Raw genomic sequence first — 23,208 nt, 5'->3', positions numbered from 1 at the left:
AGCTGGGCTGGGCGTCTGCAAGAGCCCCCTTTTCCGGAAATATCATCTACTTGTCGCTCCTGAAACCCCCCTTGCGCCCAGCCCCTTGCTGTGACTCAGGCCAGTCTTCCACAGGAAAGGTGTCTCCGATTCTTTCGACTTTAAAATGCTACCCAGTTGCCCTCTTTGTGGAGCCTTTCCAAAGACCTTGGCTAAAAGCGTTGTTCCCCTCCTTCAGAGCCTATTTGATGTCTTTATCCTTTAAATGGTCCATGAGACACACCAGATATAAACTTCCTGCAGACATCTCCTCTCCACCAAGATTCACGCCCCCTGGGACTTACGATGTCTTATGGCCTGTATGCAGGCACTGGCCCTCAGTTAACATTTCTTGATTACAGTGTTTCCTGACGCTGTATCAATAATGTACTCTCCACATGAAGGGAGGCATGTGAACAGGATCAGTGTGACTCAGGGACTGAGGCTTTTGTCCCTTATGTTATTTACTCAACATTCAGAATAATTTTTCTGAGTTCTCTTCCTACCGTGTGCAATATGGGGTGTTACAGGTACCCGGAGGGAGACAAAGATGAAACACATAACTTCTGTCCTTTTGATTCCCACAGCGGACCCTTCTGAGTTTCCCGCTGTCGGCTAGATGTGTGCATAAAAATGGTTGGTTTTCATGGTGACGTGCTGGTCAGCAAGCATTGAGAGTTGTCTGTGTGCAAAGCTTAGACTGCCTTTGCTCTGTGGCACGCAGGTGCTGAAGAGAGACATGAAGTGCAGTAAATGACTCCCGACCTTGGGAAGTTCCTATTCTAGCAGAGAGAAAGGATAAACCAAATGGAGAAACACAGAAGACCTTTGCAGTAATGTCTCATCTTCTGGCATTGTGGAAGACTTACACAATTGCCCATGAGGGACTGTTCCAGATCAATGAAATTTACCCTGTCAACTGCCCAAACTATGTTGACCACCTTTTGATGGAGGTCTTTCTAAAAGGCTTTATAATTTCCTGGCCTTTTAAACAGAAGTGATTGAATATAAATTAACTTATTCTCTGGAGCCTTCAAAATTTCTGGGGGAAAAAAACTTCTCAATCAGAGAAGCCAAAGTGGACTGGAGGACAGCACAGTTGAGTAACTTGAGTGCTGGTTGAACAGCTGACCCTAAAGAATTTTGAGTAACATATTGGCATCAGACTGGAGAGAGAGCTCAAATAAAAATATAAAAGGCGTGTTGTTGGGTTTACAGATGACTCAAAGATGGATGGGCTAGCCAATGTATAGTGACAGAATGAATCAATGTGGACAGGATGAGATAATGAACTGAAACTGACAAAATGATGTTTAATAAGGATAAATGTTAGCAGTTTGTTTGCAAAGACCCTTGGCTTTTAGTTGAGTACAGACTCAGTATGTCATTAGTCCAATATGGCTGCCAAAATTTTGAGCATTTACCATATGCCAGGCACTATGGGCGGTCCTTTACACGCACTATATCATTTAATCCTCTATAGAGTTGTTATTATTTTTATCTTCACTTTACAGAGCAGGAAACTGAAGTTCAGAAAGGTTAAGTAACTTACTCAAGATTACAAGCTAGTAAGTAGTGGAGCCAGGACTTGAACCTGGGATAGTATCATCCCAGAACCTGTGCTCTGAACCGGTTGCGAATCTCTACTGAAATCTGCTGAATTAACAAACAGTTGTGTCCAGAGCATCAAATTCTGGATAAGGAGCTCATTCAGAGGTGGGCAGCCAAGACGTCAAAACTCTAGAACATGAGTCACATGAGAAATGAAGAGGAGATTCAAGAGAGGTGTGACTTCTGGCTTCCACAGCTCAACACACCAGGCTCAAAGGGTCAGACAAGAACCAAAGCGGCAAAGCGCTCTGTGTGAGGGCAGACTCTGAAGTGGGCACCACACACGGTCCTGGGGTCCCCATCCCTGGAAGTGAAGCTGGATGGCCTTGTCAGGGATGTTAGGGATAGACGTCATATCTTGGGAAGGGGTTGGCCTCTAAGGTCCTTTTCACTTTAGGATTCTCTGATCTTGTGAGCATCCACCACCTCCCTCTGCTGGTATACAGAGCCCGGGCCTGTATTTTAGTTTTGTTTTGCCTCCATTGTGATTCTCACTACTGTCATTCTGTCTGCTTCTAAAGCCCTCCAAGCCTTCTAATGTGTTGCATAGCCTGGAACAGTACCTGTGTCAATCAGGCTAGCCAAGACTTACTGCTTATGGGAGAGCAGTGTAGAGGTGGGGGCAAGGGGCTTTCTGGGGAGTACACAGCATGGTTTAAATGAAGGGGCTTGAGAATAGTCTCCAGGATGCCAGGGTCAGGAACAACTTCTGGTAGTGATTACCTCTCTCTACCCCTCCCCAACACACGCACACACATTCTCACCCTCCCCTGTCTAGTGGCCCTGCACTGCAGGCCCCAGCAAGTCTCGTTCAGATACTGGCTCCTGCCAGAGCAAGAGAGGCAGTGAGCAGCTCCAGCTGGGTTAGCAAAACAGCCTTTGCAGCCGAGTGACGCTTGAGTCGGATGTCATGCATCTGCTTCCCTGTTTGTTCCTGATCTTTCTGACCTGCTGGCTCAGGAGACGAGTGCCTAGACTCTGACTTTCTCTGTCTGTTAACCTAGGGGCATTTCATACGCCACTCTCTGCTCTGCCTTTCTGGCCTCTACTCACCATGAGGCTGACTCCCTGCATAGAGGCCTGTGGGGATGTAGGTTGAGCATCCAGCCCGGCCACTTGCCTGAACCCAGATTACCCACAGCCATCCAGACACAGCCCAGAACCGAGCTCCACACCCAGGCCTTGAGTGAGGCCTGGAACCAGGAACCGTCAGATGTTGCAGCCTTTTGAGGCCAAACTAACGTTTCTGTGGGAAGAGCTACTCCCTGTGTATGAGCCAGCCCCTTTGCCTCTGGGCTCGGAGCCCAGCCCCCTGCCTTAGGTTCTTCCGCTGGGGCAGTTCATAGAGTTCCAAAGAGGAAACAGGGGGTGCTTTCTGAGTCAGCAAGTCAGCATCCCCAGCATGCAGGAGCTGCACCAACTTCTGGGCCAGGTCAGCACCCACAGGGTCTCTCTGCTTTAGATTTCTCTAGGGTAGAGTTTGCAAAGAATTTTTTTTAAGCAATAAAACCTTTTCTTTAAACCAAATCTTAGGAGAGTGAATACATAAAACAGATGGAAGAAGAAGTCCTACTCAAATTGAGAATAGGGGCCCAGAGCCCTGGCTGCCTAGGCCCTTCCTGATACCTCATGGCCAACCGCTTCCCACAGTGGCCCCTGAAGTTTCAGAGACAGTGAAGATGGTTTGTCAACCTCTGTCCTCCGGGTATGCAAATCAGGCAATTAGGCAAGTGTCTGAACCCACACAGATGTCCCCCACAGAAACAACATTCCTGCCCCCAGCCAAAGGCCGGGAGCCAGCCACACTGGATTTGGCTGCATTTCTGGGGCACTAGCTGGAATCTTGCAGTGTGGGGCTTCAGCTCTGACAAGGGCCTTAGTTCAGCGCTAAGAGAGAGCCAGCCTCGTATCTAGAGGATTTCACAGCAAAATTGTTCAGGTGAACCAAAAATTCCCGCCATTTGAAGAGTCCCACCAACAGCTGACTTGCAGAGACAGTTTGGATGCTGATGAGCTGCATTTCTGCTGGGACACCCCTATGCTGCCACATGCCCACATCAGGAGAGTGGACACAGTTGGATCCATACATGCTTCTGGTCTCTTGGCTGCCACTACCGTGAGCAAGTAGAGTGGCAATGTAGAAAGGGTCAGCATCCAAGTTGGCAGCAGGGTAGAACTGAGTTTGAATCCAGTTTTGTCACTAACTAGTCTTGAGCAAGTTGTGTAACCTCTCTAAACCGCCATTTACTCATCTGAAAAATGAGAATAATGGAAATACCTACCTCCTTCGGGAGATGTGAGGATTTTAGATGATTCTGAGTGTGCAAGCGCCGATCCAGGTGCCCAGAGGCAGGAACAATCAGTTGGTCCGCCTCTGTCTTCCTCCGTGGACCCAGCAAGGACAAGTCACATTCTTAGTGAGAGAAGCACTGGTCTGAGATCGACATCCAGATCTCCATTCTCCTCAGACTTCTAGGAAGAGAACCGCAACTCCCCCCTCCCCTTTATAAAAACCTTTTTTAAAAATTATAAACCTAACATACCTAGAAAGCAAGAAGTAATTCTATGTCCAAGGAAAGTAATGTTTTTAAAAGCTCACTACTAACAGATGTCACCTGCAATTCACTAACAATGAACTAGTCCGTAAATAGACCATATTCGCCAGCACTTCTGTCCTTGTATCTCTGCCCAGGCTGGCTCCGAAAGCTCTTCCAATGCACCCACCCTTCACTTAAGAAAATGTGGAGGAATCTTTTTTTGGGTCCACCTTGTTCCCTCTTAATTCATTTCTTTCTCTTATCCCCTCATTTGGTCGTGCTGGCATACTCGATTCCGGGCTCAATCTCATCTTGCAGCTTGTTATCTTCTCTACTTCTCTAAAGATAATAATGGACATTCACTGAGCACGTCCCACATGCCAGGCACTGCTCTGAGAGCTGGCCTGCGTTATCCTATTTAAGGCCCATGTCAGGATGGGTTACATGAGCTCCGTATCATTACTGTTGCCACTGAAAAGGCTGGAGGGATGGGCCACAGGGGCTCAGTGGTTTGTCCCAGAGCACACAGCTCATCTGCGAGGCAGCCATTTAACCCAGGTAGCCAGAACTCAGAGCCCAAACTGTTGCCATTCTCTGCTCCACCTTTTCACAGCAGCCTCCTCGAGCCCATCTCTTCAAACCACAGTCCAGAAACACCTCTGCTCTCCAAGCTCAGGAAACCACAGAGCGGAAAAACAGAAAGGCCGTAAAAAATGCATATGTCACAAAATCCACGCGCTAACAAGCTTCGTTATCTAGTTTTCCAACTCACAGAATATTAGTCTCGGAAATGAGACAGCGAGGAAAGGGACCCTCACAGCAAGCCTGAGTATGCAACACGTTTCAGAAAACGATTAAAATAATCCTCCGGAACGCTGGAACTCTGGTGTTCCCAGAGGGGTTCTGAATAACCAAGGTTTTATTGTAAAAGAAAAATCAATGGGCTAGAAAACTAACAAACACCCCCAGTGGATGGGATTTTATTTTTAAAGGGAAAAAGGCAGCCTTGTGCCTGGGCCCTCTCTGCATGCTATGGCCTCAGACCAGTTCAGCCTTTGTGTGGACCACTTGGTAACAGGAAGAGCCACCAGGAATCCTGGCTGTCAACGTGGCAGGCCATGCCAGCTGCTTTGTATGTGTCATTTAAGCTTCACAACAGCTTTACAAAAGGCAGGGACTCACATAATCCTCCTTTTTTTTAATTTTTTTTTATCTTTTTTTTTTAAAGTTTCGCACCTGAGCTAACAACTGTGGCCAATCTTTTTTTTTTTTTTTTTTTTTTCTGCTTTATCTCCCCCAATCCCCCCTGGTACATAGTTGTATATCTTAGTTGCAGGTCCTTCTAGTTGTGGCATATGGGACACCGCCTCAACGTGGCCTGACGAGCGGTGCCATGTCCGCGCCCAGGATATGAACCCTGGGCCACCGCAGCGGAGCGCACAAACTTAACCACTCGGCCACGGGGCCAGCCCCCTCATTTTTTTTTTTTAAAGATTTTATTCTTTATTTTTTTTCCTTTTTCTCCCCAAAGCCCCCCAGTACATAGTTGTATATTCTTCGTTGTGGGTCTTTCTAGTTGTGAAATGTGGGATGCTGCCTCAGCGTGGTTTGATGAGCAGTGCCATGTCCACGCCCAGGATTCAAACCAATGAAACACTGGGCTGCCTGCAGCGGAGTGCGCGAACTTAACCACTCGGCCACGGGGCCAGCCCCTCCCCCTCATTTTTTTTTTTTTAGATGAGAAAAGTGAAGCCCAGAGAGGTTGAATAACTTGCCCAGGGTCACACAGCTGAGTCCTGGCTGACTCCAGAGTCCACACTCTTTCCCATTTGACTGTGCTCCCTCATTATCACAAACTACACCCAGGCTGCATTGCCCAAGCACATGGCATCACTTACAAGGGGGCCGGGAGGGCACGTGAATAGACCTGAGCCCACCAAACACCAAATAAGACAACAGCACAGGGCCAAGATCCCGCTAAAGCTGGGCCTAGGGCTTACAGCATCCCAGGCCCAGGTATTTAGGGCCAGTGTCAGGACTGTGATTATGAATGAAGGTGAGGAATGTGTGCTGGCCCATGCTGTCTGGGAGACCAAGAAAATTCCCCTAGAGTTGAATGCGATGCCTGGTTTCCAATTAGCCCATCCTGAGTGGCATGTTGTCTAGTAGCTTTGGATTCAGATGGACCTGGATTGATATCCTGACTCCATCCCTCACACTGTGACCTTGGAAACCTTCTGTAACCTCTCTGAGTCTATTTCCTCACCTGCGAAGTGAGATATTAACAGTACCTGCCTCCTAGGACTATTGTGGGTCTCAAGGGAGATAGCGAATGCAAAATGCAGAATTCCTGGCATGTCTAGGGCACTCTTTATATGTTGGCTCCTCACTCCTTCCCTTTGAAAGGAACCCAGAGAAAGTAGCCCCATCTCTCGTGTAGGCTCTGAGCCTCCTAAAAGGCCATCACAAACTAGTATTCTCCTATGACACGTACCAAAGAGCCAAAAACTAAAATGTCGTCGGTCAGTCCCCTGGGGAAGTAACCGTGCTAAGCACTGCCTCTAAAAGCTTTGCAGAGGGCTGCAAGTCATGGGGCCAGGGGAGGGACCGTTACCCAGGACTACCGTGTCCCATGTCTTCTGTGGGTTTTCTTCCTTGGTAGACAGAGGAAATCAAAACACCGCTTCGGCTACAGAGCTGCCTCCTACAAGCCTGGGAAGGTAAGGGTGCAGCCAGAAACGTCCTAGGCCCCAGCTCAGCCGTAGCCCTCAGGCATCCCAGCGGCTCTCCCACCTCCCGCTAGGGGGCAGCATCTCCTCCCACGGTCAGGGCCCCCAGCCTTCCTGCCTCTCCCAGAGGGAACTCTGCCCCAGAGCCACAAGCCCAGAAGAGCAGGGGGCCTTCTCTGCCCTCCGGGAGCATTAGTGACACTGACAGTGAGGACTGGGGTTGGGAACAAAACTAGATTAACCACAAGCAGAGGGTGCTTCCTTCAGGAAATGGTCAGAGAGAGATGATCCTTCCACTGCTACACAAACCTTGTCAACTGGACACAACGACATCTCCCTGGGGCGGAAGAGAGAAGGCGGAAATGGAGCAGGTTGCCTTTATTTTGGCTTTTACGTTAGCAAAGCGTTATGTGCAGAGTTTAAAAATCAAATAATACTGAAAAGCTGATAATGAAAAACCAGCAGTCTCCTTTCCCACCCCTCCCCCCTGCACCACTCACGGGGTCCCACCTCTCACTCCTAGAGTCAGCAACTCTTAACTTTGTTAACTGCTTCTGCTGGTATTAAACTCCACATCCCTACCTGATATTCTTATATTAATTCTCAAGTTAGCACTTTTAGACATTCTCAGTTGACTTCCAATTACACCAGATGAGGCTTTTGTTCTGGTACATGTCCCAGTTCCCCTCCCTCCATCCTCGCAATATACGAATGTCACCATTTTTGTTAATTCCATAATCAAAGTTTAACAGTATGATTATGTAAATATTGTTTATTTCAAATGCTACATATTTCACTATATGTTTCCTTCCCTGTTCAATTCTTATTTTTTCTGCAGTTAAAAATGTTCTTGTTTTCTCATTTAAGAGGGTTTCTAAATCAGAGGTTAAACTTTTCTATATCTTTTGCTCTCAACTTCTGTCATGGTTGCATTTTGGGGGACAATTCTCGTGTATGTGACAAATATTTATTGAGCATCTTCTTTTGCATATCACTCTACTCAGTGTTTAGAGATCTTGAAAGGTCTTTTGCAGCCTAAAATTTAGTTGAGAGACAGAGAGGTACACATGAAAAATAAACAATACAATCAGGAAGCAACAATTCAAGCATTGCCTAGTGCTCTGTGAGGTGTGGAATTAATGGTGCCCACAGGGAATGTTCTGGAGTCAGAGGCTAGAGTCACAAAGGAAGGTTTTCTGGAGGGCACCAGGCCTGAACAGGGCTTTGAGGTCTGCTGGGTCTGTACAAGCAGAAATGAGAAGAGAGCATTCCAAGTGAGGGAATCAGTGAAAAGCGGGTCCGCGGACCCCAAACACACGAAACGTCTTTTTAACAGGCCTATGGCTCAATTTCCTCATCATTCAAAAGCAGGAAGAAATTGATGACTGGTGCTGTGGTTGTGTAAGAGAAAACCCTATTCTTAGGAAATATACACTGAAGTATTTAGGGGTAAAGGGCCAAAATGTATGTAACTTACCTTCAAATGTTTGTCAGAAAAAAATATATATATAGATAAAGAGGGCGTATGGGTGTTCCTTGTACTATTATCATTTTGGAACGCTTTGGAACTTTGGAATTATTTGGAGTCCTTTAAATTTAAAATTTTTTCTAAGGTTTAAGGCAAGTTATAAAGACACCTTCAAGAACTTTATCCTAAGGAAATAATCACATTTATATAAGGTTAACAATTAAGCAGAAAATTATTCTTTGCTCCATTTGTAGTAGGGGGGAGAAAGGAATCAACCTAAATATTCAACAAAAGGAAAATGGCCAAATAAATTCTTTGATACGTTATGCTGCCATTAACATGGCTTTTTCCAACAAATTTAAGTCTCCTAAGAAAATGATCAGTGTATGATGTAAAATTTTAAAAAGCAGGATATAAAACTGTACATATTGTATAAATCCAATTATGTATCTACATAGATATTAAAAAATTATTAAAGAAAATATACCAAAGTATTAACAGTAGGAAGATTAAGGGTAATTTCATCTTTAAATTTGTCTATATTTTGAAGTTCTCCATAATGAACATGTATTAACTTTCTAATAACAAATGAACATAATTTTCCCAAAAGCTAAAAAGAGAATAATGAGATCTGGAGACAAATCCAAGGTTATTTTAATAATTTTTTAGGATTAAGATAAAATTATAACTATGTTTATTCTTTGAAATCATTTTCATATCATAATTACAGAGTGTTTTTATATTTCTTTTAAAAAGTGGAGAAGAAGATATCTACCCTCTCGGGTTACTGGCAGGATTAAATGAAATAATTTCTGTGAAGTGCTTAGCACAGTGCCTGTCCAAGGTAGGATGGATGGATGTGTATATAAAAATTTTTTAACATTTTAATATATATATATATATATATATATATATATATATATATATATAAACCAGTTGGCTATTTTAATAGCCCTCATCTCCCGGCTGCTTGTCTGCCAGCATCCGGTTGAGAATGAGTTGTGTTGGGCACAGCCTATGCTCCCGGCCAGGACTGGGCCCTGGGTTGGGTAGGGGGTAACTTGCGCTGGCCTCCCACAGGTGGCGGCCGAGTACTTCAAGAACACCACGCTGCTGCTGGTGGGCGTCATCTGTGTGGCGGCTGCCGTGGAGAAGTGGAACCTGCACAAGCGCATCGCTCTGCGCATGGTCATCATGGCCGGAGCCAAGCCGGGCATGTAAGTTGCATTCGGAGTGCCTGGCCGTAGTGCGTCCCCACAGCTCCCAGTGGGCCACCTGGACAGTGGTCCTGGGCCACAGGGGGACGTCTACTTCAGGCTGTTTTTCTACCAGTGGGGATGGGATGACACCAGTGCCACAGGCTCTGGCCTCCTCCTCCAGTGAGAGGGCTGGTGACAGATTAGACTGTCACAATCTAAATAACTTACCTGAGCAACCCAGACTGCAAGGGCAGCAGGTTACAAAATACTAGGGTCTCATTCGGTAAAACAAGATGGACCAACGTAAATTGTTTCCCAACCTTTTTCCGGTGTATCAGGGAGCAAGTTGGACACGGAAGTGGTGTCTTCTCCTTTGTCATTTAAGGAGATGTGGAGGTTCTCTCCCATCCTCCCTGAGTTTTTGTTGTCATTGATTCAGACCATAGACCTGTTAGACACATTGCATTTGACCCAGAGTCTGCAATGTACCGCGTGGCCTCCGCTGCTTCCTCTTTTCTCTCTGCTGAAGGCCAGCGGAGGGATTCCCAGCCTTGGAGGGTGGGTGGGAAAGTCAAGATGACAGTTGTGTGTTAACTTCACCTCTGCTTGGTTGGATAGCCCACTCTTATCTTCCGTTTGGAATATCTATCTCACCTCCTTCTAGTTTACAACTTTCTTGCAACATTTTATGTAAGCTGCCCTGACTCCTTCGGGAGTCCCATATAGTGTAAATAAATAATATGGTATTAGTTTTCAACATCAGTCATTTAGATGAATACAGGTTATGCTTAAAAGGATGTTCCCATCTCCCACTTAACTAGAGCTTATTGTAATTCACCCCCTCACTCAGTAGTAATCTTGTACGCCACACTCAACCTCCTGGGCACACAATGGCATTTCCTCACATCGCGTTGGGACTCTGTGGCTCTTTAAAACCTCGGTGTACTATCTTCAAGAACTTTTATCCCCTTGAGTTTCCACTCATCTCTGTTTACATCATCCCCCAGCGAGCTTCCACCCAGTGGTGCTGTCTTTGCCCTGCGCGTCAGGGGCAGACAAACTCATGTCATGGTCAGCCCAAACAAAAATACCATCAGGACTCTGGCCTACCCGGACGCAATCCACATGATGAGTGTGCTGTCCTCAAACTGTGCAAAGTCCATGATTCCACCTAAAATAATAAACACAGGTAGTCTTTATGTTGGCTTATCTCATGGAAATAAGAACCGAGTCTGTACAAACACACATTGCATGTTTTCAAAGTCAAAGAGAAGTCACTTGAGAGTTATCTTTGAGAGTGTGTTCCTCCAAGTGTTGACTCAAGATACCAGCCGAAAAAGGCACACAGTGCTGTGGGACACCTCTGTGACTTTGGGGGCTATACTTTCAGCATATTGACCGTGGGACGAGTAGTGGGCGGAACTGTGAGTTCCATGTGTTCATCTCTATTTGGTCACTAATAACGACAGTGGCTTGGCTGCAAAACAAGGAATGTAATGGTACTCACGGAACTGCTGGGTGCAAGGGAAAAGAAAATAATTCCCTTATACACAAAAATCACACACCATCACCAAGCTAATGTGCACAGGAGAGACAAGCAATCAGTAAGTCCACACCCTGTGAGCCTCCTACCAAAGCTATCCTTTGCTTGAGTAAGGGCTTTTTTCTGGCTAAGGCCAGTAGCCCATCAAGTATGATTCCTTTATTCAACAAATATTTATTTAATGTTTACTCTGTGCCAAGCCCTGGGAGTACAAAGCCGAATGGTGCCCTGTATGACATAGAAACCTGATTTTCTGGAGAAATGCCAGGCACAGTTCTCTAGGCCAGCACCATGTGGTCTGGAGGAGGCCTCGAAGGAGCTCTGAAAGGTCGGCGGTTGGGCCCTGGGAGATGGCCACACTGCCCATGCTCAACCGGCCCTCCCTGCCTTCCAGGCTGCTGCTCTGCTTCATGTGCTGCACCACGCTGCTCTCCATGTGGCTCTCCAACACGTCCACCACCGCCATGGTGATGCCCATCGTGGAGGCCGTGCTGCAGGAGCTGGTCAGTGCTGAGGAGGAGCAGCTCGTGGCCGGCAACTCCAGCGCCGAAGAGGCTGAGCCCATCAGTACAGTTTGCTGGAGTTCACCTACCCTTTGCTCCTCCATCCTCCTCTTGTGATACTGCCCAGCTCGGTGCCCCCACCACCACCCCCTCACCTATGACCCTCCCTTCACCTTCTGCTGTGTCCCCTTCCCTCCCCTCTATCCCATACCAGCCCTGGGAACTTGATCGTGCCTGTGGCCCCCATTCCCACTCTTCCTTCCTCCCCCACTTACAGCGGTCACCACTACTCCTTTCCCCCAAACGCTCAAAGGTTATGACAAAACCCTGGGCCTGTCTGTGTCCAAGAGCCCGCCATGCCCTCAGAGCAGAGGGAAGGTGGGTTGTCATGCACCACACCTCTAGCAGGAGCCTTCATGCCCTTGTTTCCCCATTAGGCCCTGAGCCCCTGAGCCCCTGAACTACCCTGTGACCCACAGGGTAAGCTCCAGCCTCTGGATCTCACTTCCTGCTTTCCTTTGCTACTGTAGGTCTTGAGGTAAACAACAGCCAACCTTCTCTGGAACTCATCTTTGTCAATGAAGAGTGAGTATGACTGCCCTCCTCCCAGAGAGAGCCTCTCTGAGTCTATTCCAGGGGTCAGGAAAGCTGGGACCGGATCCCCTAAACAGCTCTTTCAGATGTATGGGCCAAGCTCACATCTTGCCACATTACCACCTCCTCCTGCCTCAATTTCCCCTCCACACCCAGGAGCCACTCGCCAAGATCTTGAGGGCAGCTCCCTTACCCACAGGGTGTTGCAGTGAGGAGAGAAGAGATAAAATGACTACAACTGAATCTGAAGGGGTACATCAACTTTCCATACGTCTCCCAAGTAGAATTTCATCTAAATTGATGTCCCTCTTAGGAGAATAATATGTTTACTCTATTAATGGAAGAATACTCGCATAACAGATGTCACTGGAGATTCTTAGAGAATCACAAAGGATTTCATTCATATTAGATATGGTCTTAGTAGATTTGGTCTTGTTAGATACAGCAAAGAAAAATTAGGTGACAGGTAGGAGATTAGAGGACAGCTGGTGAGACAGTCATGTGATGGTGGAAAGAAGCTGAAAAATGAGAAATACAATCTCAAACATTCATGTGAAACAGATCTTAACAGCTCATTTCTTATGGAGAATCTTGTCAAGGTGTAGTCTGCAAGGAGAACCATGATGAATGTTACACTTTAAAAGCCGGATTTGTAATAGAGCTCAGTTTTGCAATTTGGCCTTTTCATAAAAAATGGAGAATTCACATTGAGTGAAACCAGCCTATCTAATGGGATGGACGCAGCAGGGGGCCATCAGGAAATGCCTTTATTTTCTTCCCACCACTGTCTTCAATCATAGCATATTGGATTTCCCTCCTTGGCCCTTGATGATATCTCAGGCAGATCCCAGAGTTCTTCTGGTTCCTTTCAGATATTAGAAAAATCTCACTTTCAGATATTCAGCAGTCTAGTCCAGACTCACATCAAAGCTTCAGTCTCTCATCCAAAGCTCCTCCCGCTCCTCTCTTGCTCACACCCACCCCCTTCAGCCGAGGTCTGCAGAATAAGAGGTAAAACTGAGTCCCCTCCCCTTTCATTCTTCCTCCGCCCCCTCTTCTCCTCTTCCCGCCCACAACTGCCTCAGCTGCTTCTGAGTCTCCAGGGTCAGGGCAGAGGCTGTAGGGTGCAGGAAAGATAAAGGGGCAAAAAGGGTCTGGGCCAGAGGTCTTGCAGAGTGGGGTTGGTGCCGTCTCTGAGATTAAGACCCCAGCTCTTTCACTTGTTGGGCACCTACCTTCAGGGTTTTGGAGTGTCCCCTTGAGGCCACGTATGCATAGCCGAGGGCCTGATGGTGGTGGTGAGGCGTTCCGGGAGGACCACTGAGCCTCCCTTTGGTTCTGGGCTCTGGTGGCTCACTGCCCACATCCCCTTTGCTCCAGTCGCCTCTGCCTCTTGCATCTTTTCAAGATGGCTTTAGCCCAGCTATCCTCCTGTGCTTCCAGCCCTGACAGGACTCGGCACCGTTGCCCTGCTGAGCACTGAAAGCACAGGCTGCTCCCATTGCAGGGCTCTTTCCTCCTCACTCTGGCCTCGCAGGCAGCACCCGCTGGTCTCTTTGTTCTTCTCCAGACAAAAGTACATGCCCCAAACTCCAAAGCAAGAGCTCAGTTGTCCCCAGAACTCTCTCAGCCAGGTGCTGGTGGGAGCTGGGGCTGTTGACGGCGTGAGGATGGCAGTCTTCTCCAGGGCGGCCAGCTCCTCCCGTGCTGTCTGAGGGGCTCCTTGCCTGCCCTCCTCACCGACTTGGGAAGGAGGGATGGGAAACGTCACAACACTCTACTCCTCCTAGACTAATGACTCTCTCCAAAGAATGCTTCCCTGTGAACCCCTTCAACCCCTTATCCTCCCCTGATGTAGCTGGAGATGGGTGATGGCCACAGGACCCCAGGCCTTGCACGTGTGTCCAGCACCTCGCTCCTCTGTCTTCACAGTGGGCGAGCTCGTAGCACCCACTGTCCTCAGAACTAAGACACAATGGAAGCGTAGTACTCAGTGCAAGTCAGTAATGCTGACAGTTAAATCCTCGCCTTCGTCTCTCTATTCAAGGCAAAGACTGGGACAGACCAGCAGGTGTGGGAGGGACTCAGCACGCGGTTGACTGCCACACCCTGAGGTCCAGGTTCTCATCAGAAATTCCCCCCATCTTCTCTCACTCACCCTTCACCACGTGCAGTCAGAGGCCTCCCTGCTCCTGTGGGCTCAGATAAGCCTTTCACAAATTTTTCTTTCTAGATAGTGACCTTGACCCCGTCAGCCAGTGAAGACGTGGTCAGGGTCCCAGACTGTCCAGGCAGAGACGGGTTCCTATCCGGAGCCACCAGTTAGCACCCCGGTGCCCTCAGGAAGTTAGTAACCTCTCTCTGCCTGGTTTCCTACTCTGTAAATGTAGGTAGTGATACCTGCACCATCGATCTGTTATGAGGATTAACAGTGTCCTGAGGATTAAAGCCCATATTTGAGCACTCAGCACCTACTAAGCACTCCATGTTAGCTCTTATTAGGATACTTATCGGCATCACTTCAAAGGAAATGCGCTGCCCTGGCCTCAGGAAGGAGCAGGCCCCTGTCCCCACAAGTCTTCACAGCATGTCCAGAAGGCGAGGAAGACTAGGGTGAGATTCCTCTTCTTTGCAGCCTGGAAAACCAGAACCTAGAGAGGTCACTATACCAAACACTGATGTGTGGGGAGAATTCTCATCTCAGGAAGTCTGGACCACTGTTTGTTCTCTCATTTCCTTTGCTTTGTTCCAGCACATCCACTGCAGACTTCACTTCTCTGGTGCAGAGCAAGGTATGGCCTTAGGTTCCTTCTGTGCTTTGGGATCACTTGAGAGTCCCTCAAGATAACTCAGGGACAGAGATGCCTGGCAGCTTGTCCTAGAGCCCAGCAGCCTCCACTGATGTGAGAACAGAGAGGGGCTCACACGAGCCTGGACATAAAGAAGACTAGACGGGCCCCTAATGAGGGCCTGGGTAGTTCTAAACCCCAGTGGGTTTAGCCACATAAAGTACAGGATCACCTTTTTTCATGGAAATCCAATACTCAGCCACCCAGATTTTCAACAGCCACAGATTCACCCTTAGGATTCCTTACAGTGGGGATTCCATTTGCAAAAATGGTGTAATAAAAAGGGACACATTTATAGGAGAAAGCAAAGTTTACCTACACACTGCTGCCCCCAAAGCTGGTTTTATATCTCTTCTTCACCAGTCCAAACAGATGGACTTTAATTAGTCCAAACTGTGGACGTTGTTATGGTGAGTTTTTTTTTTTTCCATTTTCTTTGTGTTAAGGAAAAAATGGAGGATTCTTCATTAGCTAATAACATTCCAAAGTCAAGCTCTTCTATAAGGACAGAGCCATGTTCTGCCAAGTTTCAAAAGCCACTTCCAATGGGGTCCTTGACCCCAAACTGGACGGGAAGCTGTGAAATGGAGGCAGGCACAGTTGGGGTCGCTCACAACTGCATGCTTTCTCTGGCTTCTGGTCTTTGATTCCCTCCGTGCTGAGGTGTGGGGCGCCCCTGGGACGATTGGTGGTACTTCTTAAGCCCCACCACATCCTCTTCCTGATAGTGTGATGGTCTTTGTCCCGACAGAACCTGAACGGTGTGCCCACAATCACCAACCCCATCAAGACTGCACACCACCAGGGCAAGAAGCAGCTCCCATCCCAGGTAATGCTGTTGCACCTCCTGACCCTGTTTCCTACATGAAATGCCTTGAGCTTCCCAAGGGCCACTGGTCTTGAAGTTGTGAGGCCATCAGGCTAGTGAGCTGTCACCAGGAACTCTATCCACATACATGTCCAGGCTGCGTGTGCCATGGAGATAAAATGTCTAACTCGCTGTTGACTTCAGCAAGTCATTCTACCGTCTGAGCCCCAGTTTCTTCAAGCATAAAAGCTGAGGATTGGTCTAGATCAGAGGTATTCAGCTATTCCTTAAAAGTGCCTCAGGGACATTGCAAATATTTTGAGTACTCTGAGATTTTAAGGCAACTGCTTTGCTGTGCAAATAAGGATTTTCCTGGTACTATATCACTGAAATAAAATGCAGAAGTAAGATAGATGTTGAAGCTGTAAGGTATAAAATTGAAACTATCACTTATAACCCTTGATTTCAAATTTTTGTGATCATCAAAATAATCTCGATTATTTAACATCCATCATCATCATAAATCACTGCCACCTTTTATTAAACACTTATTATATGCCAAGCACTGTGCTAAGCATTTTCTCTCTAGTCTTGACTCAATGAGGTAGCAATTTTGAACTCCATTTCTACAGATGAGGCAGGGAGATGACATCACGTGCCCAAGGCCTCAGAACTAGTGAGAGGAGCCTCTCGATTCAAGTCCACATCTCCCTGACCATATGTATGTGCTTTCAGTTACAAAATAGACGTATGCCAATGAAACACTACATTTATGTTTTATATATTGGCGGTCCATGCAAAATTGCATTAGAAGAAAAGACTGTAGAAAACCACTGGACCAGAGAATCTATGAAGTCTCTTCCAGTTCTGATAATTGATGAATCTTTCAGGAAGGTTTGGAAGGGTCCAGACTTACCTGGGCCCTCCTAGAAAGATGGGGCAGTGGTTCAGGGCTTTGAGAAATGTGGCAAGGTGGCCTCTTCCCCATGGTTTTCCTATGACCTGGCCTGCTGACATTTGGGCCAGACTGCTCCTAGTCTCATGAAGACTCAGTGAGGTGAGGCAGGCCTGGAGGGGCAGATGGCACTTGCTTCTTTAGTCCATACTTATGACCAGAGGTCAGCAGCCTCTGATCCTGAAAGGCCATCATCTGGACCAAGAAGAGCCTGCAAGGACCATGGCAAGGCTTACGTGCAAGGGGAAGGAAAGGCAATGGGCAAGAAGGAAGAAAAAGTGAGGAAGGAAGGGAGGACCTTTCCTTCCTACATTGACCCTCTTACCCAATGAAAGGTAGATTCCTTTTGTAATCCAAGCCTTATTTTTCAGTCATCTCCCAATCAGGACTGTCATTTTAACTCCAGATAGAACAACCATCTTCTATTTGATCTTCAAACACAAAGTGGAGAAGAGCCAGTTTTACTGGAGTTCAAGCAAAAAACAGAACAATCTGTTAATATTAATAACAATAAAAATAATAATAGCTTACCATTTGTTAAATGCCAAGAAGTGTTCTAAATGCTTTACATATATTACTTTATTTACCCTTCACAAGAGTCTAGCAGAGAAAATAGGATTTTCTCTATTTTACACAAAAAGAAACTGCAGCTTGGTGGGGCCACCCAAGTTGGTGAATGGCAGAACTGGGGTTGGGACTTGTCTTTCTGACACCCAAGCTCAGAGCCTTGCCACTGCACCAGGGGGCCCCTGTTTTTCATGCTTTGAGTGCCAGACAGCTCAAGCTGTGTTGGAGAGACTCACTGATCTTCTTTTGGTAGGAAAAGCCACTAGTCCTGACCCCTGGGCCCAGGAACCGGGACCTCAACAGAAAGTACAAGTCCCAGCATGACCAAATGATCTGCAAGTGCCTTTCTCTGAGCATATCTTATGCTGCTACCATTGGGGGCCTGACTACCATCATTGGCACCTCCACCAGCCTCATTTTCTTGGAACACTTCAACAAGTAAGTAATTCACTCAGTCAGCAAGTATTTACTAACCACCCACTATGTGTCAGGCACAGGATCATGTGCTAAGGATACAGCAGAAAATGATAATAGAACAGTTTCCATACCAGAAGGAAAAGAGACGATGAAGTCATTACAGTTAAATGGGACTGGAAAGGGCAAGATTCTGCCAGGAGAGCCCTGCTAGGGGAGCTCACCCAGTCCAGAGGGAGGAAATGCCTTCCCGAAAAAACACTGATGAAAGTAGAGACCTGAAGTATGAGCTGAAGTAAAGTAGATGAAGGGAGATTTTTCAGACAAAGACAACAGTGAGCAGGAGGGCTCAGAGGCAAGAGAGTGGAGCACATAAGAGAAATGATAGAGGGAGGCGGGGACACAGACCACAAGGCCCACTAAGGAACTTGGACTTCACCTGAAAGGTCATGAGAAGCCTTTGAAGAATTTCAGGCACGGAGTGAGGTGATCAGACTTACAGTTTTGAAAACTCATTCTGGATTTAAAAAATGGAAAATAGTTTGGAAAGGAGAAGGCAGGCAGCAGGAAGACAATTTAGGATGCTGCTGCAGATGCCCAGCAGAGAGCTGATGGTGGCCTGGACAACAGTGGCAGTGGGGAGGAGGAATGGTCAGTTTTGAGAGAGATTCAGAGGTGGACTTGACTGGCCTTGGTAGAATGAGAAAAAGCCTGAGAGAGGGAAAGCCCAAGTCTGAGTCTCAGGCTCCTGGTTCGGCAACTGGGGGAAGAGTTGCCCTTGACCTAAATGAGGGGAAAGAAGAGGAACTATTGACGTAGGGGTTGAGATGTCCAGTGGAAATACAGCTCTGAATGTCAAGAGAAATTTTTAGGCTGAAGGCATAGATTTGAAGTCAGTAGCTTGCACGGCTATCTTCATAGACATGCAATCTGTGCAGTCACACAGGGCCACCCTGCTCAGAAGGGCCCTACACTTGGCTTAATGCTGTGCTATCACCATCCAGAAATTCTTAATAGTTTTTGAACAAGAGGCCCCATCCTTGCATTTGCACTGGGCCCCACAAATTAGATGGTGTCAGTCCTGGTGGCATGCATGTGGAAATTGAAGCTACAAGAGTGAAGATCACTCAGGGAAAACATATAGAGTGAGTAGAGCAGGCAGCATAAAAATTAGGCTTGAACATTTAAAGTACACTACCAAAGAGAGAATAATGTGGTATCAGACAAGAAAGAAGAAAATCTCCTGTCATTCTACCCAAGGGAGAAAGTGTTTCAAGGAGGAAGGAGTGGTCCACATTGTTTAAAGTTGCTGAATGATCAAGCAAAAATAAGGGGGAAAATGCATCCATTAGATCTGGTGACTTAGAGGTTACTGGTGACCTAGGCAATAGCAATTTGATCAAGTGGTGGGAAAAGAAGCCACATTTCAGTGAGCTGAGGAGTAAGACAGAGGTGACGAAATGGAGAGTTGGCTGTGGAGGGAAGGAAAGATATGGGATGAGAATAAAGGGAGATAATAAAGGGTCAAGAAGTGGGTTTTAAGATGGGAGATATTTAAATGCTGATAGGGACATTCCAGATGAGAGAAAATTAAAGATTTGAGAGAGGAGATGATTGATAGAGTGATGTCGCTGAGAAAACAAGAAGGGATGAGATCCAGGCAGAGTGAAGAAATTAATCATGGACAAGAGGAGAAACACACCTTTCATTTTAGCAGGAAAGGGAAGGAAAGAAGGAAGGAAAAGGGAGGAAGGAGAGGAGGAGGGAGGATGAAGGCTCAATGAAGGTTTAAGACCTAATCCCCGGGACCTGAGCTTCAGAGACTTCTCACACCACGTTACTCTGAGTTTCTGCCTCTAATTTCTGGTTCATATTGTGATTGAACCAATTCATATTCCCTTAGTCTCCTTCTTGGGTCATGAAATGGTACATTTAGTCATAATTGTAACTTACCTGGACAATAGGGATTCTAGGAAAGGAAGGTAGGCTCACGGGATCCCCACTGGTCTGAAGGTACCACCATGGTGTTTTTCTTGGCATTGGCAAACAGACCACCCCCAAAGTTCACTTTGGCTGTGTTTCAAAAATCTACAAATTAGTTGTTACAGTCAGTATATATATTCTCACTTTTAAAAGTGCTATAAATGGTATTAGGCCCTCACATTTAATCCACAAAAGTCTATTTAATCTATTCTAAAAGTCCATTCCTTTTCCTGGGTCCAGGAGCAGGGCCTGGGCTTTTATGTACAGAGAAGAGATGATGCAACAGACTTTATGACTGTTAGCCCAGGGCAGCCCATAGTAAGTTACTGAATGATTTATGCCCCCGGGTGTCCTTCTAGCTCCAAAAGCCCTTCTTCCCAGTGCCCACTATGAGTGACCCACTCTGGCCTTTAGGGAGGGCACGAGCTGTTGTAACTTCTCCAAGAGGCATGTGTTAGTAAAGGCAAGTCCACAACCAGGGCACAGTGCAAAAGAGTGGATGTTCCTGTGATGATAAAGAAGATGAAACACTCTTGCATCTTGTCCTTCCATTGCATTCTCTCTGTAGGGGATCTTGCTCTTGGCCCTTCTTTTTCCAGGCAGTGCCTAGCGTGAAAAGAGGGGCACAGTCTCCTCCCACCTTAGAGGAGTTCTGTGCCCAGTCCCACAAGAAGGGCCCAAGGGAAAAGAAACACAGGTCTGGTCTAGGCTAAAGTCATGGCTCACATGTGGTCCATCTGGCTCCCCAGTAAACACCTGGGCTGGGGCGACAGCTCTGCCTGATGATGAATGAGGCGTCCTTTGAGCAACTTCCCTGGCACCCTAAGACAGAAGCGGATGTTGACAAAAGATGTGGAGATTCCAAGTCGTGGTTCTCATATGGACACAGTCAATACCTGGAACCTTCATGAGGCTCTAGAGTTCAAAGTTCTCCAGAATTGGCACCTTTTTTCCTCCAGTCAAAACTCAAATTCCATGGGGCTGGCCCCGTGGCCAAGTGGTTAAGTTCCTGCGCTCCGCTGCAAGCGGCCCAGTGTTTCGTTGGTTTGAATCCTGGGCGCGGACATGGCACTGCTCATCAAACCACGCTGAGGTAGCGTCCCACATGCCACAACTAGAAGGACCCACAACGAAGAATATACAACTATGTACCGGGGGGCTTTGGGGAGAAAAAGGAAAAAATAAAATCTTTAAAAAAAAAAACTCAAATTCCTTCAGTGACTTTAGAAACAATGTATACCAGACTGCCCTCTCTATTGTCTATTGTCTTGAAAACCAGATGAGTAAACCTAACCGTCATCTTTACGTAAATTAAGAGCAAACAGACCCTGAGTGATTCTCCTGAGTGCAAACTATACACACTTCAATGATATTAGATGCCGTTTTTAGCTTACTTCATAATTCTTGGCTGGGTTGTGTACAGTTGCACCTATCAAATAAGTGAGTTCTAGATAATGTTTCACCATATTGTTATCACTGTCTCTACCGTTAGCTCTGCTGTATGTCTTCTTAAGGAGCATTTAGCTTTTTATCCCCAAAACACCACATGGAAATTCACCCTTTTCTAATCACTGACCTGGTTCTTTCCCCTTTAGCCAATATCCAGCTGCAGAGGTGGTCAACTTCGGCACCTGGTTCCTCTTCAGTTTTCCCATCTCCCTCATCATGCTGGTGGTCAGCTGGTTCTGGATGCACTGGCTGTTCCTGGGCTGCAAGTGAGTCCCAGGGCCCTGCCAGCAAGGCACTGAGGCTCCCCTGTCTGTCCAAGGCCATGACACAAGCCCTGGAGGGCACCACTCAAGGGGGAGCTGCTGAGTAACCATCGAGGATGCTCTGAAGAGAATGCAGTGGTCTGGACAGGGAGTTAGGCATTGTCTGTTCTAGACACTCCAAACCTACCCGGACTTCACTATAAGCTCTACAATGAAATGTTCTTAATTACAGCTAACTGCTTAGAGGAACTATCCGATTTATAAAAAGTCTGAATTGGAGAGTGTTTAATGTAGTTTCATTTCTCTGAAAGCATAGAATAATTTGAATTAACTTCTAAAGAAATATGACTTCAAGTAGAAGTTGCCTTAGGCTAAATTTTATAGACATGAGTGATTTATACTTAGTAATTGTATGGAATATGCTTATGTCCCTCAAAATAATGTTAGACATTCCTCTTGCACTATTATTTCTAATACTAATCTGCTTAGCAAGCCTTTTCTTCACAACCAATAACTACTCCAAAGTTGATCAGCTTCAGACACTCAAAGGGAAGACATATACAATGTTTTGCTGTTAGTCCATGGAACCCAACACTCCCATTGGTTAGGGAATGTTCTCTGAGCTGACTTTTTTTTTCAATAACTCAGAGACTGTTGTCAATTCAATGATAGCTGGATATTTCTATACTTCCAGTGATACTAATAGAAACTCAACGCCCACTTTCACCCCAGATAATCCTTGTACCTAGACAGATAAACAAACACACACGTGTGTGTGCAACACACAAATATATAAACATCTATACCCATATGCCACATCACATTGATTCTCAATTATGTAAAAGACAAGTTTGTAGAAACAACCCCCCATAAATATACTTGCACAAGTCCGTAAGATGTAACTTCACATTGATATACCACAGGGATATGCCTGAAAAGCTAGGGGAGAGGGCAGATGAGAGGCTGTGTAACTTGGCAAATAAAAGTCGTATGATAGGTGGGGTTGGAGGGGCAGAGCTTGAGTGAAGAGAAGAAAAGTGCCCACGGCAAGCCAGTGGTTTAGTATTTGCCTAATGCCTGATCTCCTCTGGGCCTCAGAAGCGTGTTTTCTTTACTCTTTTGCTCATTCTCCCCTCTCAGTTTTAAAGAGACCTGCTCTCTGAGCAAGAAGAAGAAGACCAAAAGAGAAGAGTTGTCAGAGAAGAGGATCCAAGAGGAATATGAAAAGCTGGGAGCCATTAGGTAAAAATCAGCCATTCACCTCTCTCCTTCCCCAGGAGAGAAAGCAGGGCAGGGAGAGTGAGCACAGAAGCAGCTTTGTTCTCTAGAGTGCCTTCAGCTGTCCCACAACTATGATTCCAGGCATTTAGAGAAGCTATTTAATGCCAAAGTCCAGCTGGCTGATTCCAGATCAGCCTATTCCCTTTGCTATATTCCAAGTCCAAGGTATAGCCATGGCATGGGGCTAGAATGTCACAGATGAGGCAGCTGGAGAAAGAACAATGCAGGTCAGCACAGCCACCCTCTTGGGACAGGCTGAATGCTCTCTAAAGTCAGCACTCCCCACATTGCTCACAATGGGCCACCGCAGGGTCCAGTGGCCACTCCTAGGGAGCCGGGCACTTTGTACTGCATTTAGAGCATCAGGCAGCATCATATAAGACTTGAAGACAGAGTGTCCGAGAAATCACTCACCAACCCTCAGCCACAACCATCAG

General features: G+C 46.6%; 1 protein-coding gene across 2 annotated transcripts in view; it reads left to right on the top strand.

The window, feature by feature from the left end:
- Window positions 1-23,208, top strand: part of SLC13A4 (solute carrier family 13 member 4) — a 43,213-nt gene that overhangs the window by 7,972 nt on the left and 12,033 nt on the right. Inside the window, exons 3-10 of one of the 2 annotated variants that reach the window (XM_014839347.3) lie at window positions 9,444-9,580; window positions 11,500-11,672; window positions 12,139-12,193; window positions 14,838-14,994; window positions 15,803-15,880; window positions 17,635-17,819; window positions 21,374-21,493; window positions 22,631-22,732. In XM_014839347.3, the coding sequence (XP_014694833.1) occupies window positions 9,444-9,580; window positions 11,500-11,672; window positions 12,139-12,193; window positions 14,838-14,994; window positions 15,803-15,880; window positions 17,635-17,819; window positions 21,374-21,493; window positions 22,631-22,732 (1,007 nt within the window). The remainder of the gene's footprint in view (window positions 1-9,443; window positions 9,581-11,499; window positions 11,673-12,138; window positions 12,194-14,837; window positions 14,995-15,802; window positions 15,881-17,634; window positions 17,820-21,373; window positions 21,494-22,630; window positions 22,733-23,208) is intronic. The other variant, XM_014839348.3, reaches the window with a different exon arrangement.

Source organism: Equus asinus, chromosome 1, assembly GCF_041296235.1.
Source record: "Equus asinus isolate D_3611 breed Donkey chromosome 1, EquAss-T2T_v2, whole genome shotgun sequence".
NCBI classification, from domain to species: domain Eukaryota; kingdom Metazoa; phylum Chordata; class Mammalia; order Perissodactyla; family Equidae; genus Equus; species Equus asinus.
Note: the sequence above shows the minus strand (reverse complement) of the source record. Positions and strands in the feature narration are given on the sequence as shown.